The following is a 17,709-nucleotide window of genomic DNA, read 5'->3' on the forward strand; positions in this document are numbered from 1 at the left end:
GGGATTTATAAATGACCTGGAGCCAGTGGGTTTGGCGACGAATATGTAGTGAGGGCCAGCCAACGAGAGCGTACAGGTCACAATGGTGGGTAGTATATGGGGCTTTGGTGACAAAACGGATGGCATTGTGATAGACTACATCCAATTAGCTGAGTAGAGTGTTGGAAGCTATTTTGTAAATGACATCGCCGAAGTCAAGGATCGGTAGGATAGTCAGTTTTACGAGGGCATGTTTGGCAGCATGAGTGAAGGAGGCTTTGTTGCGAAATAGGAAGCCAATTCTAGATTTAACTTTGGATTGGAGATGCTTAATGTGAGTCTGGAAGGAGAGTTTACAGTCTAACCAGACACCTAGGTATTTGTAGTTGTCCACATATTCAAAGTCAGAGCCGCCGAGAGTAGTGATTCTAGTCGGGCAGGCGGGTGCAAGCAGCGTTCGATTAAAGAGCATGCATTTAGTTTTACAAGCGTTTAAGAGCAGTTGGAGGCTACTGAAGGAGTGTTGTATGGCATTGAAGCTCGTTTGGAGGTTTGTTAACACAGTGTCCAATGAAGGGCCAGATGTATACAAAATGTTGTCGTCTGCGTAGAGGTGGATCTGAGAGTCACCAGCAGCAAGAGCGACATCATTGATATACACAGAGAATAGAGTCGGCCCGAGAATTGAACCCTGTGGCACCCCATAGAGACTTCCAGAGGTCCAGACAACAGGCCCTCCGATTTGACACATTGAACTCTATCTGAAAAGTAGTTGGTGAACCAGGCGAGGCAGTCATTTGAGAAACCAAGGCTATTTAGTCTGCCAATAAGAATGTGGTGATTGACAGAGTCAAAAGCCTTGGCCAGGTCAATGAAGACTGCTGCACAGTACTGTCTTTTATCGATCACGGTTATAATATCGTTTAGAACCTTTAGCGTGGCTGAGGTGCACCCATGACCAGCTCGGAAACCGGATTGCATAGCGGAGAAGGTACGGTGGGATTTGAAATGGTCGGTGATCTGTTTGTTAACTTGGCTTTCAAATACTTTCGAAAGGCAGGGCAGGATGGATATAGGTCTGTAGCAGTTTGGATCTAGAGTGTCACCCCCTTTGAAGAGGGGGATGACCGCGGCAGCTTTCCAATCTCTGGGGATCTCAGACGATACGAAAGAGAGGTTGAACAGGCTGGTGATTGGGGTTGCGACAATTTCTGCGGCTAATTTTAGAAAGAAAGGGTCCAGATTGTCTAGCCCAGCTGATTTGTAGGGGTCCAGATTTTGCAGCTCTTTCAGAACATCAGCTATCTGAATTTGGGTGGGGGGTGGTTGGGTGGGGGGTTGCATGGGCAAGTTGCAGCGGAGGGTGCAGAGTTTGAATGAATCATCACCTTAGAAAGCGCTGGCCATTTCGTTGTGTTAGGCTTTGAAACAACATCCACCACGTCCAAGTTTTTCACTCAGTTTCAACCTGCTGTTGAACTTCTTTCTTCAAATTGATCAATCACAGTTTTAAAACATGATACTATTTTGATGATGCGTTTTGATTTTTTGATTGCATTTGCATTGATGTCAGAGTGGTTAGAGGGACAATAGAGCGCTGAGTACCAGGCCATTAGGACCTGATGGTTAGAGGGACAGGAGAGCCCTGAGTACCAGGCCATTAGGACCTGATGGTTAGAGGGACAGTAGAGCCCTGAGTACCAGGCCATTATGACCTGATGGTTAGAGGGACAGTAGAGCCCTGAGTACCAGGCCATTAGGACCTGATGGTTAGAGGGACAGTAGAGCCCTGAGTACCAGGCCATTAGGACCTGATGGTTAGAGGGACAGTAGAGCCCTGAGTACCAGGCCATTAGGACCTGATGGTTAGAGGGACAATAGAGCGCTGAGTACCAGGCCATTAGGACCTGATGGTTAGAGGGACAATAGAGTGCTGAGTACCAGGCCATTAGGACCTGATGGTTAGAGGGACAATAGAGCCCTGAGTACCAGGCCATTAGGACCTGATGGTTAGAGGGACAGTAGAGCCCTGAGTACCAGGCCACTAGGACCTGATGGTTAGACTGACAATAGAGCGCTGAGTACCAGGCCATTAGGACCTGATGGTTAGAGGGACAATAGAGCCCTGAGTACCAGGCCATTAGGACCTGATGGTTAGAGGGACAATAGAGCCCTGAGTACCAGGCCATTAGGACCTGATGGTTAGAGGGACAATAGAGCCCTGAGTACCAGGCCGTTAGGACCTGATGGTTAGAGGGACAATAGAGCCCTGAGTATCAGGCCATTAGGACCTCCTAATGGTCATTAGCTAGTTGGGTACTACCAACGCCCAGAGTGAATAACAGGACATTACCATAATAATAATAATATGCCATTTAGCAGACGCTTTTATCCAAAGCGACTTACAGTCACGTGTGCATACATTTTTACGTATGGGTGGTCCCGGGAATCGAACCCACTACCCTGGGCGTTACAAGCGCCGTGCTCTACCAGCTGAGCTACAGAGGACCACCCATGACTCAGTCACATAGCATTTTACTGTGGTCATGACTCATGACTGCCGGTGTGGTGGTAATACCGTCACCGCAACAGCCCTGGTTACCACTACCTCAGGTAGCTATAGCCACTGTCACTAACGGTTACCACTACCTCAGGTAGCTATAGCCACTGTCACTAACGGTTACCAGCTGTTGGAAATAGATTCACTTTGACCAAGAACCCTATTCTATCACATGGGACACACAGGCAGATACACTGACAGGCAGCGGACACAGACACAAAGTGGGACAGAGAAATGTAACCAAAGAGACAGACCAACCACGCTCCACTCCGAGGTACTGTCATATCAATTTAGGTCAGACTGACAAAGCCTATGGGGTTTTTAAAGACTCATTGATCCCAGCCATCAGATAAAATGTGGCATTATACTACCCCATGTCTTTCTACAGTAGAGGAGCAAGCACCACGCATCTCTGTAGCTATTATATGAATGTATTCCAAATGGCACCCTATTCCCTATTTAGAGCACTGCTTCCCAATGGGCCCTGGTCAAAAGAAGTGCACTATATAGTGAATAGGGTGCCATTTGGGATGTAGACACATATAATGTGGTCCTCTGTAGCTCAGCTGGTAGAGCACGGCGCTTGTAACGCCCAGGGTAGTGGGTTCGATCCCCGGGACCACCCATACACAAAAATGTATGCACACATGACTGTATGTCGCTTTGGATAAAAGCGTCTGCTAAATGGCTTATTATTATTATTATTATTATTATTATTATTATTATTATTATTATTATTATTATAATAGCTATAGAGATTGTCTGGTTTGCTCCTATGTCTCTGTTTCTAAACTGTTTTAATAACATGGCAGTGGAGTGGTAGCAGCCGTTGATTTTCCCAATGTTGGACGAGCGCCAGTGCTGACTTTTAATCAATGAATCAGCCGAATCTGCTCCAATGTGTGTCCTAAATGGCTCCCTTTTCCCTGTGCAGGGCCTTCAGAAAGTATTCATACCACTTTTCTTATTCCACGTTTTGTTGTGTAACAGCCTGAATTCACCCATCAACACACACCTGATAATTACTGTTCAGACTTTTTAATTTAAATTTTTATTTCACCTTTATTTAACCAGGTAAGCCAGTTAAGAACAAGTTCTCATTTACAACTGCGACCTGGTCAAGATAAAGCAAAGCAGTGCGATTTAAAAACAACAACAACACAGAGTTACATATGGGGTAAAACAAAACGTACAGTCAATAACACAATAGAACATCTATATACAGTGTGTGCAAATGTAGTAAGTTATGGAGGTAAGGCAATAAATAGGCCATAGTGCAAAATAATTACAATTATAATTTAGTATTAGCACTGGAGTGATTAATGTGCAGAAGATGATGTGCAAATAGAGATACTGGGGTGCAAATGAGCAAAATAAATAACAATGTAAATAACAATATGGGGATAGGTAGTTGACTGTTCAGACTGTGTTACAGCCTGAATTGAAAAATAGATGAAATTGATTTTTCTCTCTCCCAATGACAAAGTGAAAACATATTTTTTTAAATATTTGTAAACTTATTGAAAATGAAATACAGAAATATTTCATTTACATAAGTATTCACACCCCTGAGTCAATACATGTTAGAATCACCTTTGGCAGCGATTACAGATGTGAGTCTTTCTGGGTAAGTCTCTAAGAGCTTTGCACACCTGGATTGGCCATTTATTCTTTTCAAAATTCTTATTTTCAAGTCTTGCCATATATTTTCAAGCAGATTTAAGTCAAAACTGTAACTCGGCCACTCAGGAACATTCAATGTCTTCTTGGTAAGCAACTCCAGTGTATATTTGGCCTTGTGTTTTAGGTTATTGTCCTGCTGAAAGGTGAATTCATCTCCCAGTGTCTGGTGGAAAGCAAACTGAACCAGGTTTTCCTCTAGGATTATGCCCTGTGCTTAGCTCCATTACGTTTCTTTTTTATCCTGAAAAACTCCCCAGTACTTAACAATAACAAGCATATACAAGCATACCCATAACATGATGCAGCCACCACCATGCTTGGAAATATGGAGAGTGGTATTCAGTAATGTGTTGTGTTGGATTTGCCCTGAACATGTTTTGGAATATTCCTTCTTTTCACTCTGTCAATTAGGTTAGTATTGTGGAGTAACTACAATGTTGTTGATCCATCCTCAGTTTTCTCCTATCACAGCCATTAAACTCTGTAACTGTTTTAAAGTCACCATTGGCCTCATGGTGAAATCCCTGAGCGGTTTCCTTCCTCTCCGGCAGCTGAGTTAGGAAGGACACCTGTATCTTTGTAGTGACTGGGTGTATTGATACACAATCCAATGTAATTAATAACTTCACCGTGCTCAAAGGGATATTCAATGTCTGCTTTCTTTTTACCCATCTACCAATAGGTGCCCTTCTTTGCGAGGCATTGGAAAACCGCCTTGGTCTTTTTGGTTGAATCTGTGTTTGAAATTCACTGCTCAACTGAGGGACCTTACAGATAATTGTGTGTATGTGTGGGGTACAGAGATGAGGTAGTCATTACAAAATCATGTTAAACACTATTATTGCACACAGAGTGAGTCCATGCAACTTATTATGTGACTTGTTAAGACATGTTTTACTCCTGAACTTATTTAGGCTTGCTCTAACAAAGGGTTTGCATACTTATTGACTCGAGACATTTCAGCTTTTCATTTGTAATTAATTTGTAACATTTTGGAAAAAACATAATTTCACTTTGACATTATGGGCAGTTGTGTGTAGGCCAGTGACAAACCATCTCAATTTAATCCATTTAAAATTCAGACTGTGTAACACAACAGAATGTGGAAAAAGTCAAGGTGTGTGTGAATACTTTCTGATGGCACTGTATATGGAACAAACTCTCATGAATGCATTGCAGTCCCTCGGGCTGTACATTCTGGTCCATCATCTAAACTCTTCTTCCTGTCTCTTCCTCCAGTCCCTCGGGCTGTACATTCTGGGGGAAGAAGCCGTGGTCTCAGACCCGGAGGGTGCTGTGGCAGGTGGGCATGCTGCTGGGCGCCCCAGTAGTCATCTCACTCATCGCTGGCATCGCCATCCCAGTCATCATAGTGGGCATTCCCATCTACATGGGCCGCAAGGTACGAGGATATATTGACCCCTAACCCTAACCCATCTACATGGGCCGCAAGGTACAAGGACATATTGACCCCTAACCCCTAACCCATCTACATGGGCCGCAAGGTTGGAGGACATATTGACCCCTAACCTTAACCCATCTATATGGGCCGCAAGGTAGGAGGACATATTGACCCCTAACCCCTAACCCATCTACATGGGCCGCAAGGTACAAGGACATATTGACCCCTAACCTTAACCCATCTATATGGGCCGCAAGGTAGGAGGACATATTGACCCCTAACCCCTAACCCATCTACATGGGCCGCAAGGTACGAGGATATATTGACTCCTAACCCATCTACATGGGCCGCAAGGTACGAGGACATATTGACCCCTAACCCTAACCCAGCTACATGGGCCGAAAGGTAGGAGGACATATTGACCCCTAACCCCTAACCCATCTATATGGGCCGCAAGATTGGAGGACATATTGACCCCTAACCCCTAACCCAGCTACATGGGCCGCAAGGTAGGAGGACATATTGACCCCTAACCCCTAACCCCTATCCCTAACCCCTAACCCCTAACCCCTAACCCCTAACCCCTATCCCTAACCCCTAACCCCTAACCCCTAACCCCTAACCCATCTAAATGGGCTGAAAGATAGGACCTTGTCTTGTATAGAGAGACTAGTAATGTCAGCTCTCTGTAAAGTCTATTGGTCGCTTGTTTTCTGCTCTTAAGTGATATTTTAATAAAGCTATCGGTCATACAAATACAGCAATTCAACCATTTTATTCTAAATTGAAATCTGTCATCAATTGTAAAAAAAATTAAATAAAAAAAATACTAATGATGCTATAAATGATCATGTCAACCATTTTGAAGTCATGAGTTATTCTTCCCCCAGGTCCACGGTCGCTGTAAGAAGAACAATATCTCAGGTAGTAAACATTACTTAACGGTGGCCAGCGGCGTCATGATGTCCGTGTTCGTCTCGCCCGTCATAGCTGCTGTCACTGTGGGTAAGGACAAACAACAAACAACAAACAACAAACAACAAACAACACAAACCACAAGAACAACACTCCCATCTTGTCCACTAAAACCCTAAGAGTTAGGCCCGGGAATTTACAGGGGGCGACATGCACTTCCTGATTCGGCCTTGTTTTTCATGAAGGCTCGTTAAGAAAACACGCTAGTGGTTCATGACCGAAGGCAAACGACAGTTGTCTTGGGGTTGTGGTTTGAAGTGGGTGCTTCTTGGATGCGTCTTTGCCATTCAGTCACAACAAACGGTCCCAGTAGTGAGGACAGTGAGGTAAGCTAAGCTAGCTTTGCTATGGAGAGTTGAGGACTTCTCTCCTGCTGACTGACTCGCCATCTCTAGATGGTCAGCTGATTGAGTCCTATGTAGGCTAAAGCCTGCGCTGACCTTGTGTTTAGCCAAGCTGACAGCGGCTAGCTAACACAGCTTGGTGATGGCTGCCCTATCTAGCTGATATTTCTAATAATAATAATCAGTTATGGCAAGAAATCAAGAGCCAGTGTCTGGAATGTGTTTCATAAGACACTCATTCTACAACACCTTGCTTCGAAAGTAGCTCGCAACTTAGTTTCAAAGTTTCATCACGTCATGGACTATATTTGCAGTGAAAGTTAAAGTCAAGAGTCTGTTTAATCTGTTTAAAAGTGTTACTTGCCGTCACACTGTGTTGTTATAATGGTACATGCAGTCCTTTGGGGAAGAAAAAAAAACGACTTCCTGGACAGTGGAGCAGCAATAAAGCAGTAATATAAGTAATCCCAGATGGCACCCTATTCCATATGGGCCCTGGTCTAAAGTAGTGCACTACATAGGGAATAGGGTGCTATTTGAGACGCAGCATTGATGTCTTACTGTGTGGAGAGAGAGATGGTGGAAGATGGAAGATGTCTTACTGTGTGGAGAGAGAGATGGTGGAAGATGGAAGATGTCTTACTGTGGAAATCTGGGAAAAGAGCTGACGCGCACAAGAACACACACATATATATATATATATATATATATATACACACACACACACATATATATATATATATATACACACACAGAATAGCCTTGGAATAGCTTCTACCCCTTATTCTCTTTGACATGTCATTTCATAACAATGTCTGTCTCTGGCAGAAGCCTGGGTTCAAATAGTATTAGGTTTCTTTCAAAAACCTTAACCTGTGCTTGATTGATCTTGCCTGGTGCAATGAAGCCAATGCAATAGTCCCAAAGGTGCAAACCCCACCCATCTGGCACTCCAGGCAGGCTCAATCAAATGAACCCAGGTCTGTCTCTGGGGCATGGGAGCTTACTGGAGCCTGCCCCTGTCTTGCCCTGGCTTGTCCTGGCTTGCCCTGGCTTGTCCTGGCTTGCCCTGGCTTGCCCTGGCTTGTCCTGTCTTGCCCTGGCTTGCCCTGGCTTGTGTGTGTGTGTGTGTGTGTGTGTGTGTGTGTGTCCTGCCTGACCCTGCCGCCTCTGAAGTGTCACTACGATCACCACACTGTTGAACTGAAGCCTCACTGTAGTCCCCTGCTCTTCGGCTCCACTCCCTCCTCCTCCTCCTCCTCCATCCACCCCTCTCTCCATCTGAAAGGACTTGTCTGTTGTCGGGGGCTTTAGCTCTGACCCCTCTTTTTCTATCCCTCTCTTCCTCTCACCTGTCTCTTCCTCTTTCTCTCTCTCCTTCTGTCTCTCCTGTCCCTCTTTCTCTCACTTTCCCTCTTTCTCCTCCTCGTCTCTCTCTGTCTCTCCTCCTCGTCTCTCCTCCTTGTCTCTCCTCCTCGTCCCTCTCTGTATCTCCTCCTCATCTCTCTGTCTCTCCTCCTTGTCTCTCCTCCTCGTCTCGCTCTGTCTCTCCTCATCTCGCTCTGTCTCTCCTCCTCGTCTCTCTCTGTCTCTCCTCCTCGTCTCTCTTCCTCATCTCTCTCTGTCTCTCCTCCTTGTTTCTCCTCCTTGTCTCTCTGTCTCTCCTCCTCATCTCGCTCTGTCTCTCCTCGTCTCGCTCTGTCTCTCCTCCTCGTCTCGCTCTGTCTCTCCTCCTCGTCTCTCTCTGTTTCTCCTCCTCGTCTCTCTCTGTCTCTCCTCCTCGTCTCGCTCTGTCTCTCCTCCTTGTCTCTCCTCCTCATCTCTCTCTGTCTCTCCTCCTCGTCTCGCTCTGTCTCTCCTCCTTGTTGCTCTGTCTCTCCTCGTCTCGCTCTCTCTCCTCCTCGTCTCTCTCTGTTTCTCCTCCTCGTCTCGCTCTGTCTCTCCTCCTCGTCTCGCTCTGTCTCTCCTCCTCGTCTCTCTCTGTCTCTCCTCCTCATCTCACCCTGTCTCTCCTCCTCATCTCGCTCTGTCTCTCCTCCTCGTATCTCTCTGTCTCTCCTCCTCGTATCTCTCTGTCTCTCCTCCTCGTCTCGCTCTGTCTCTCCTCCTCGTCTCTCTCTGTCTCTCCTCCTTGTCTCTCCTCCTTGTCTCTCTCTGTCTCTCCTCCTCGTCTCTCTCTGTCTCTCCTCCTCGTCTCGCTCTGTCTCTCCTCCTCGTCTCTCTCTGTATCTCCTCCTCATCTCTCTGTCTCTCCTCCTCGTATCTCTCTGTATCTCCTCCTCATCTCTCTGTCTCTCCTCATCTCTCTGTCTCGCCTCCTCGTCTCTCTCTGTTTCTCCTCCTCGTCTCGCTCTGTCTCTCCTCCTCGTCTCGCTCTGTCTCTCCTCCTCGTCTCTCTCTGTCTCTCCTCCTCATCTCACCCTGTCTCTCCTCCTCATCTCGCTCTGTCTCTCCTCCTCGTATCTCTCTGTCTCTCCTCCTCGTATCTCTCTGTCTCTCCTCCTCGTCTCGCTCTGTCTCTCCTCCTCGTCTCTCTCTGTCTCTCCTCCTTGTCTCTCCTCCTTGTCTCTCTCTGTCTCTCCTCCTCGTCTCTCTCTGTCTCTCCTCCTCGTCTCGCTCTGTCTCTCCTCCTCGTCTCTCTCTGTATCTCCTCCTCATCTCTCTGTCTCTCCTCCTCGTATCTCTCTGTATCTCCTCCTCATCTCTCTGTCTCTCCTCATCTCTCTCTGTCTCTCCTCATCTCTCTGTCTCGCCTCCTCGTCTCGCTCCGTCTCTCCTCCTCGTCTCGCTCCGTCTCTCCTCCTCGTCTCTCTCTGTCTCTCCTCCTTGTCTCTCTCTGTCTCTCCTCCTCGTCTCTCTCTGTCTCTCCTCCTCGTCTCGCTCTGTCTCTCCTCCTCGTCTCTCTTTGTCTCTCCTCCTCGTCTCTCTCTGTCTCTCCTCCTCGTCTCTCTCTGTCTCTCCTCCTTGTCTCTCCTCCTTGTCTCTCTCTGTCTCTCCTCCTCGTCTCTCTCTGTCTCTCCTCCTCGTCTCGCTCTGTCTCTCCTCCTCGTCTCTCTCTGTATCTCCTCCTCATCTCTCTGTCTCTCCTCCTCGTATCTCTCTGTATCTCCTCCTCATCTCTCTGTCTCTCCTCATCTCTCTCTGTCTCTCCTCATCTCTCTGTCTCTCCTCCTTGTCTCTCCTCCTCGTTTCTCTCTGTCTCTCCTCCTCGTCTCTCTCTGTATCTCCTCCTCATCTCTCTGTCTCTCCTCCTCGTATCTCTCTGTATCTCCTCCTCATCTCTCTGTCTCTCCTCATATCTCTCTGTCTCTCCTCATCTCTCTGTCTCTCCTCCTTGTCTCTCCTCCTCGTATCTCTCTGTATCTCCTCCTCATCTCTCTGTCTCTCCTCATCTCTCTCTGTCTCTCCTCCTCATCTCTCTGTCTCGCCTCCTCGTCTCTCTCTGTCTCTCCTCCTTGTCTCTCCTCCTCGTCTCTCCTCCTCGTCTCGCTCCGTCTCTCCTCCTCGTCTCTCTCTGTCTCTCCTCCTCGTCTCTCTGTCTCTCCTCCTCGTCTCTCTGTCTCTCCTCCTCGTCTCGCTCTGTCTCTCCTCCTCATCTCTCTCTGTCTCTCCTCCTCGTCTCTCTCTGTTTCTCCTCTTCATCTCTCTCCGTCTCTCCTCCTCGTCTCGCTCTCTCTCCTCCTCATCTCTCTCTGTCTCTCCTCCTTGTCTCTCTCTGTCTCTCCTCCTCATCTCGCTCTGTCTCTCCTCCTCGTCTCGCTCTGTCCCTCCTCATCTCTCTCTATCTCTCCTCCTTGTCTCTCTCTGTCTCTCCTCCTCGTCTCTGTCTCTCCTCCTCGTCTCGCTCTGTCTCTCCTCCTCATCTCGCTCTGTCTCTCCTCCTCATCTCTCTCTGTCTCTCCTCCTCATCTCTCTCTGTCTCTCCTCCTTGTCTCTCCTCATTGTCTCTCTCTGTCTCTCCTCCTTGTCTCTCTCTGTATCTCCTCCTCATCTCTCTCTGTCTCTCCTCCTCATCTCTGTCTCTCCTCCTCATCTCTCTCTGTCTCTCCTCCTTGTCTCTCCTCCTTGTCTCTCTCTGTCTCTCCTCCTTGTCTCTCTGTATCTCCTCCTCATCTCTCTCTGTCTCTCCTCCTCATCTCTGTCTCTCCTCCTCGTATCTCTCTGTCTCTCCTCCTCATCTGTCTCTCCTCCTCATCTCTCTCTGTCTCTCCTCCTTGTTTCTCCTCCTCGTCTCTCTCTGTCTCTCCTCCTCGTCTCTCTCTGTCTCTCCTCCTCGTCTCTCTCTGTCTCTCCTCCTCGTCTCTCTCTGTCTCTCCTCCTCGTCTCTCTGTCTCTCCTCCTCATCTCTCTCTGTCTCTCCTCCTCATCTCTCTCTGTCTCTCCTCCTTGTTTCTCCTCCTCGTCTCTCTGTCTCTCTCTGTCTCTCCCGTCCCTATGTACTGGTGTCACCTTGTCTGCGGGTCATTGATGCCACAGTGTCCTATAATGTCCAGTCTAGCGTTAACGATAACGGCCCCTTTGTTTGTGATGTGAGCACTATTGTGTCCCCAACATTCCTTACTGGGTTTCATGTTTCCGTGTTGCAGCACTCTACAGGGAAGCCTTTGTCCATCAGGTCAGGGTCACAGCAGGTTCGATGTACTGGAAAGGTTCTGTTGGACACTGCTAGCTTGCAATGTCAGTCCTGTTTCCATTTTTGTTACGTTAACCAAGTCACCGCCACATACTCTTAGTTGTTCTCATGTATCGTTAATCGTAGTACGGCCTAACAATAAAACATTTCATTTATTATTTATTTTAACCTTTATTTTGACAGGGAGTCGTGTTTAGATCAAGGTGTCTGTTATCAATGTCATACCAGGAATGTTACAATCATCACTCTTCTAGCTACATTCAGATGTTTATATGTGCAGGTTATTTTCTCAAAAAGTAACATTTATTGACAAGGAAATACAGATACCTCAGTCAGTTTCTCTTCCTGTTCTCCTGTAGGGGTGGGCGTCCTGTTGATGTCAGTCTCTCATCCTGTCTCTTCCTGTTCTCCTGTAGGGGTGGGCGTCCCGTTGATGTTGACATATGTCTATGGGGTCGTCCCCATGTCGCTGTGTCGGAATGGATGGTGCCGGCCGCAGAACGAGCCCCCGGAAACACACAAGATACAACTGGAAGACCTAGCCAGCTGTAAGGGTCTTTAGTATAGTATATTGTATGCTAAATATTGTATCTAATGCTTACCTATGTTGGTAATTTGTCTTTTTGTTTAAGAACTATGTACATTCTATTATATATTATGAGTTAAAAGATTTCTTAATACTTTTATTAGAGTAACTCAATTCATCCCATCTTGAATTTTTCAACAATGAATAGTTCAAAGTAAACTAAAATACATCAGTCCAATGATTGTTTCCTAGTTTTAATCCCATGTTGTTTCTGAACTTCTCTTGAAGATCTTCTATTCTCTCACGTAGTCAGCGACCACTGGCCGGGGCCAGGGCCAAGAGGCCAGACCAACCCCGCCCTCAGCGACACCAGCGTCCAGGAAGTCCTACAGGATGTTAGGGTCAGCGTACAGGAAGTTGGCGTACTCCCCAGCACCAGCAGTGCCGCCACGCCCCCGGAACCAGATGCATGCGCAGGATTGGACGAGCATCAGATACGTCATGTTTATACGCAGCAGGACAGCCAATCAGACTGCGAAGGGGCTGGGGGTGCTGGGATGCTGGATAACACGCAGACATTCTCCTTGCGGTCAGTGTCTCTTGTCGTATCGTTTTTTTTTTGATTGATTGATTGAGCCCAAAGTCTTTCTTTGCAAAGTTTCTCTTCGTTCAATTCAAGTCAGTTCAATACAAATAAATGTATCCCCTCAGGAGCAATTACGAAAGACAAGTCAGTTAATTCCTTTGATAAAACATGGCTGAAATGTCATGTGATAGGCCTTTCCTTGATGCTGTTCATGTTGTCATGGTTGCAGGGAGGGAACGAACATCGAGGTGCGTGTGGAGATTGAGGCCCATCCACGAGGCGCGCGTCAGTCCAGCCTCAGTAGCGTCCTGTCCAGTCGCAGCCTGTCGGCCGAGTCACTGGGTCGAGCGCACTCTGTAGGCCACGCCCACTCGCAAGATCACCTGGGCCACGCCTACTCCAGGGAACACCTGGACTCCACCCACTCCCAGGAACATCTGTGTGCCTCTGAACATGAAGAAGAGAGTGGAGAAAAGAGAAGAGGAGACGAGGGAAGAGGAGACGACCTGCATGTTTTTGAGACGGACAATATCTGAGCTCCGCCTACTATTTAGGCCACACCCTGTTTCCACTACAGGCCCCTCCCACCAGCTGTCTGCCTGCTCCGTCCTCTGAGAAAGAGCAGGGGGGACATGGCAAGAGAAAGGGGGGAGCGAGAGAGAGAGGAGGGAGAGATGGAAAACGTGTGTTTTGTGAAAACTAGACAAATTTAGAGAGGGAAGGATGGATCAAAAGAAACCAGAAATGACTGAAAGCATGTTGATTTGACTAGTTTGGTGGGTGTTAGCCTCACTTTATTTTACCGTGTCCTTTCAGAAGAGACTGCCTTCCCCGCTCCCACTCTTAACACTGGTCTATTTAAATGATTATTACCAAGCCCCTTTCTCTAGCTATACCCGCATACTTATAAATCATCTACAGCCATTTGTATCAAAAGTCTCAGAGTTGGAGCGCTGATCTAGGATCCGTTTTTTGCCTTTTCGATCACAATAAATACGATTATTAATAGACAGAGAAGACCTGATCCTAGAACAGTGCTCCAACTCGGGAGACGCTTGATACACACGGCGCCTAATTTCCCCTCATCTAAGAGAGAAATTGACGAGATCTAAAAGCATGTTTTGTTCTGTAGGGGTTAGCCATGTGTAACACGATGCTGCAACTCTCCTCCTGTCCTGACACCTGATGAGGTATAAAATGCTTCCTGCCCCGCCCCCCATGCCGATGACGACATGCCATGGAATGTTGTGATGCTGCTGTGTAACAGGGGGTCTAACGAGCGGGAGTTTTTCCCCTCGCAAAAGGGTTATTTTACAGTATTCTCAGATGCAGTGTTAACCTGACTTTATGCAACACGTTTTAACAGAGGAGCTATGCTGGGATAACTTTACAGCACTCGACTATGACTCGTTGGCGATCTCAGTACATTTCATAGTAGACCACTTTGACCATACTGGTTATCAAGCTGGGGGGGGGGGGGGGGTGGCGCTATATGTTTTGGTCAGGGCATTTTTTCACTGCTGTGAATTTAAGCAGTTTTCAGGGGCTAGGTTCTGTGAAGTTTAGAGACAGACATTTCCTACAGACTCTGATCGGCCATCCCAAACGGCACCCTGTTCCCTGCCCACTGGGAACAGACGTCAGTTTAACGTCTAGTTCTGATTTACATTTGGTTGAGTTGTCAACCAACGTGAATTCAACGTGATAAAAAAAATAAATAAAAAAAATGTCATTGGTTTTAGGTTAAAAGAAAAATGACTTTTTTTTTCAAATCCAATCACTTTTCCACGTTGATTCAACTTCATCACATTGCATTTTTTGGTTGAAATGGCGTGGAAACAACATTTGATTCAACCATTTTTTGCCCACTGGGTACATAGTGGACTACTTTTGACCAGGACCCATAGGGAATAGGGTGCCATTTTGGGATGCACACTCTCTGAATAGGGTGCCATTTGGTTTGGGATGCACACTCTCTGAATAGGGTGCCATTTGGTTTGGGATGCACACTCTCTGAATAGGGTGCCATTTTGGATGCACACTCTCTGAATAGGGTGCCATTTGGGATGCACTCTCTGAATAGGGTGCCATTTTAGATGCACTCTCTGAATAGGGTGCCATTTGGGATGCACTCTCTGAATAGGGTGCCATTTGGGATGCACTCTCTGAATAGGGTGCCATTTTAGATGCACTCTCTGAATAGGGTGCCATTTGGGATGCACTCTCTGAATAGGGTGCCATTTTAGATGCACTCTCTGAATAGGGTGCCATTTGGGATGCACCACTCTCTCTTAACAGATATGCATAATGCAGTATTTCACTAGCAACAGCAACAGCTTTCTAGCTAGGGCTTAGAACAGGGCTGGGTCACTCTGATATCCTGGCAGGGCTGTCTGCTGGTTTCTGTCTGTCAAACCAGCACCTGGGAAACCAGGTGTGTGGACTCTGTGTGTGTGTGTGTGTGTGTGTGTGTGTGTGTGTGTGTGTGTGTGTGTGATTAAATATCAGACATAAGAGAGAACAGCAGGCAGCCATGTTCCTGAGGAAGGAAGTTCCCAAATGGCACCCTATTCACTCTATAGGGAATAGGGTGCCATTTGGGATGACTTCTTGGCCTTCCCTGGCTTAGAACATCTCTCCTAAAGCTCCATGGTTCTGCTCCTCACTCACTGAGTATCCAGGAGTTAGCCAACACCACAACACACACACACACACACACACACAGTCGCTATTGAACTGCAGTAGTGTTGCTGTGGACAAACAGGAGACACAGGAACCACCACCAGACCCCCTCAGTCGATCACAGCACCCAGACCCCCTCAGTCGATCACAGCACCCAGGCGTTCTACAAGCAGCATGCTAACTCAGGCTATATCCATTCTAGATGATTATGATGATGAGAAAATATGAACTGAAAGATTCCTGAGTGTGAAATCCCATGTGAAGAGGACCATGGGACTGGACATGGTATGCATTCAGAGCCATGGGACTTGATACAGACATGGTATGCATTGTAAATCTGATGAGGAATAAAACATGAATAAAAGTTTCCCCATGAAGGACAAAACTGAATATCATCTCGTGTCTGTCAATTTAAAAATTATCTTCAGCCTCGCAAATCACACCCTATTCCCTAATATAGTGCACTACTTTTGACCAGATCCCTATGGGTTCTTATATGTCATAGGGTTCTGGTCCAAAGTAGTGCACTATTTAGAGAATAGGGTGTGATTTGGGACGAAGCCCTTTTGCTATGAATATAGCTTCAGGAACTCTTGAGTAACATCTGTATTGTAACTTATTTACGACTACCTAAAAACTATTAAGGACGTTAAATTGTGTCTTATTTACAGTGGTCTGAACGGAGTGGAGTGGGGACATGGCACAGGAGGAGTCAGGTTTTGCACCTTTAACGTTTGGCTGCGGACCGCCGTCGTAGCTCAGTTGGTAGAGCATGGCGCTTGCAACGCCAGGGTTGTAGGTTCGATTCCCACGGGGGACCAGTATGAAAAATAAAAATGAAATGTAAGTCGCTCTGGATAAGAGCGTCTGCTAAATGGACTAAAATGTAAATGAAGGAGTCTGTAGCCATGATGTAATGACTGCTCATATTCAACAGAGGGCGCTAGAACATAGGTGATATTGATCCTCAGAGCAGTGGTAGGCTACAGCTTGGGAAATTGCGTTATCTGCATCTAAGGACAAATGTTGATTGGATCATGAAAACAATTTCATTTTATTACGGGCTTTTTCCACAGGTTTTATATCCTACTTTTCATTAGATATAATTTGATACAGATCCTAAAGTTCCAAAATGTTGTGTCCTGCTCAGGGGCTTTGGAGACCCCAGGCAGAAAGCCAGTCTGATTGTCAAACAAATCACTTCAAAAAGTAGGTTACCTTCGCACGTTCATCCTAAATAAATTCCAGCATCCGAACAGTGCACTGTGCACCCGCCAACTTTCCTTCAATTACAAGTGGATGAAACTATCTCACCGGAGAAAGCATCCGAGCGAGCGAAACAACGCCCCTCTGTCTTACTTTGTGTAGTCAATGTACCTGACATATTATGTTTTGGCCAGACCGCATCAGATCCATGGGCTACACACACACACGTCGTCTATCTCCACGACGATGGCAGAATTACCAGCAGCAAATGTCTTTTTTTTTTTTTACTAAAGAAATGCGTTAACTTATGTCATTTTTCTGTTAAAATTAAAATATTTGTTATTTCTTTTTTATTTTCTCTGTCCAGGCTCTGAAAGCTCCTCATTGCTGCAGCTTCATTTCAACGAAAGTCGCGTTTGCAATCACACGGTGTGAAACAATTGACGGGAACTCTGTCAGGGTGCAATAGTCAACAATGTGGCCTCATCAAGCAGGGCACAGCGGCCAGGCAAAACCCCCTCCCTCCATCCCTCCCTCCCAATTTCCTTTGCAACTTTGAAGCTTCCAGCAGATTTAGCTGCTGCTAAACCAACCTGCTGAAGCAAGACGGAATGAGAGCGATGAGCTGACAATGGGGGGACTCAAGCGGTAAAATTATATAATAAATAAAGATGACTAGTAAAAACACATATATATATATATATGCTGTCTGAGGCAATTTCCTCTTCTGCCTAATGGTAAGTCTTTCACTGGTCCTGCTGAAACCCCCCTTTGTCACCTTGTTAATTGGCCATGTTAGTGCCGTGATTTCTGGTAGAGGGATGACTGTTAGAGGGATGACTGTTAGAGGGATGACTGGTAGAGGGATGACTGTTAGAGGGATGACTGGTAGAGGGATGACTGTTAGAGGGATGACTGGTAGAGGGATGACTGGTAGAGGGATGACTGTTAGAGGGATGACTGGTAGAGGGATGACTGTTAGAGGGATGACTGGTAGAGGGATGACTGTTAGAGGGATGACTGGTAGAGGGATGACTGTTAGAGGGATGACTGGTAGAGGGATGACTGTTAGAGGGATGACTGGTAGAGGGATGACTGTTAGAGGGATGACTGGTAGAGGGATGACTGTTAGA

The 17,709-nt window shown here is 46.6% G+C and overlaps 1 protein-coding gene across 1 annotated transcript in view; it reads left to right on the top strand.

Moving 5' to 3' along the window:
- The window catches only part of LOC311126573 (E3 ubiquitin-protein ligase RNF19A-like), a gene marked incomplete at its 5' end in the record, with an annotated part of 35,380 nt that extends 19,620 nt beyond the window's left edge, over positions 1–15,760 (top strand). The window contains 5 exons of the mRNA XM_084200565.1: positions 5,462–5,624; positions 6,515–6,629; positions 11,993–12,124; positions 12,412–12,691; positions 12,918–15,760. Of these exons, the coding sequence (XP_084056691.1) occupies positions 5,462–5,624; positions 6,515–6,629; positions 11,993–12,124; positions 12,412–12,691; positions 12,918–13,224 (997 nt within the window). The remainder of the gene's footprint in view (positions 1–5,461; positions 5,625–6,514; positions 6,630–11,992; positions 12,125–12,411; positions 12,692–12,917) is intronic.
- Positions 15,761–17,709: the final 1,949 nt, after the last annotated feature.

This window comes from Coregonus lavaretus (genome assembly GCF_964263955.1).
Source record: "Coregonus lavaretus genome assembly, contig: HAP1_SCAFFOLD_3475, whole genome shotgun sequence".
NCBI lineage: Eukaryota > Metazoa > Chordata > Actinopteri > Salmoniformes > Salmonidae > Coregonus > Coregonus lavaretus.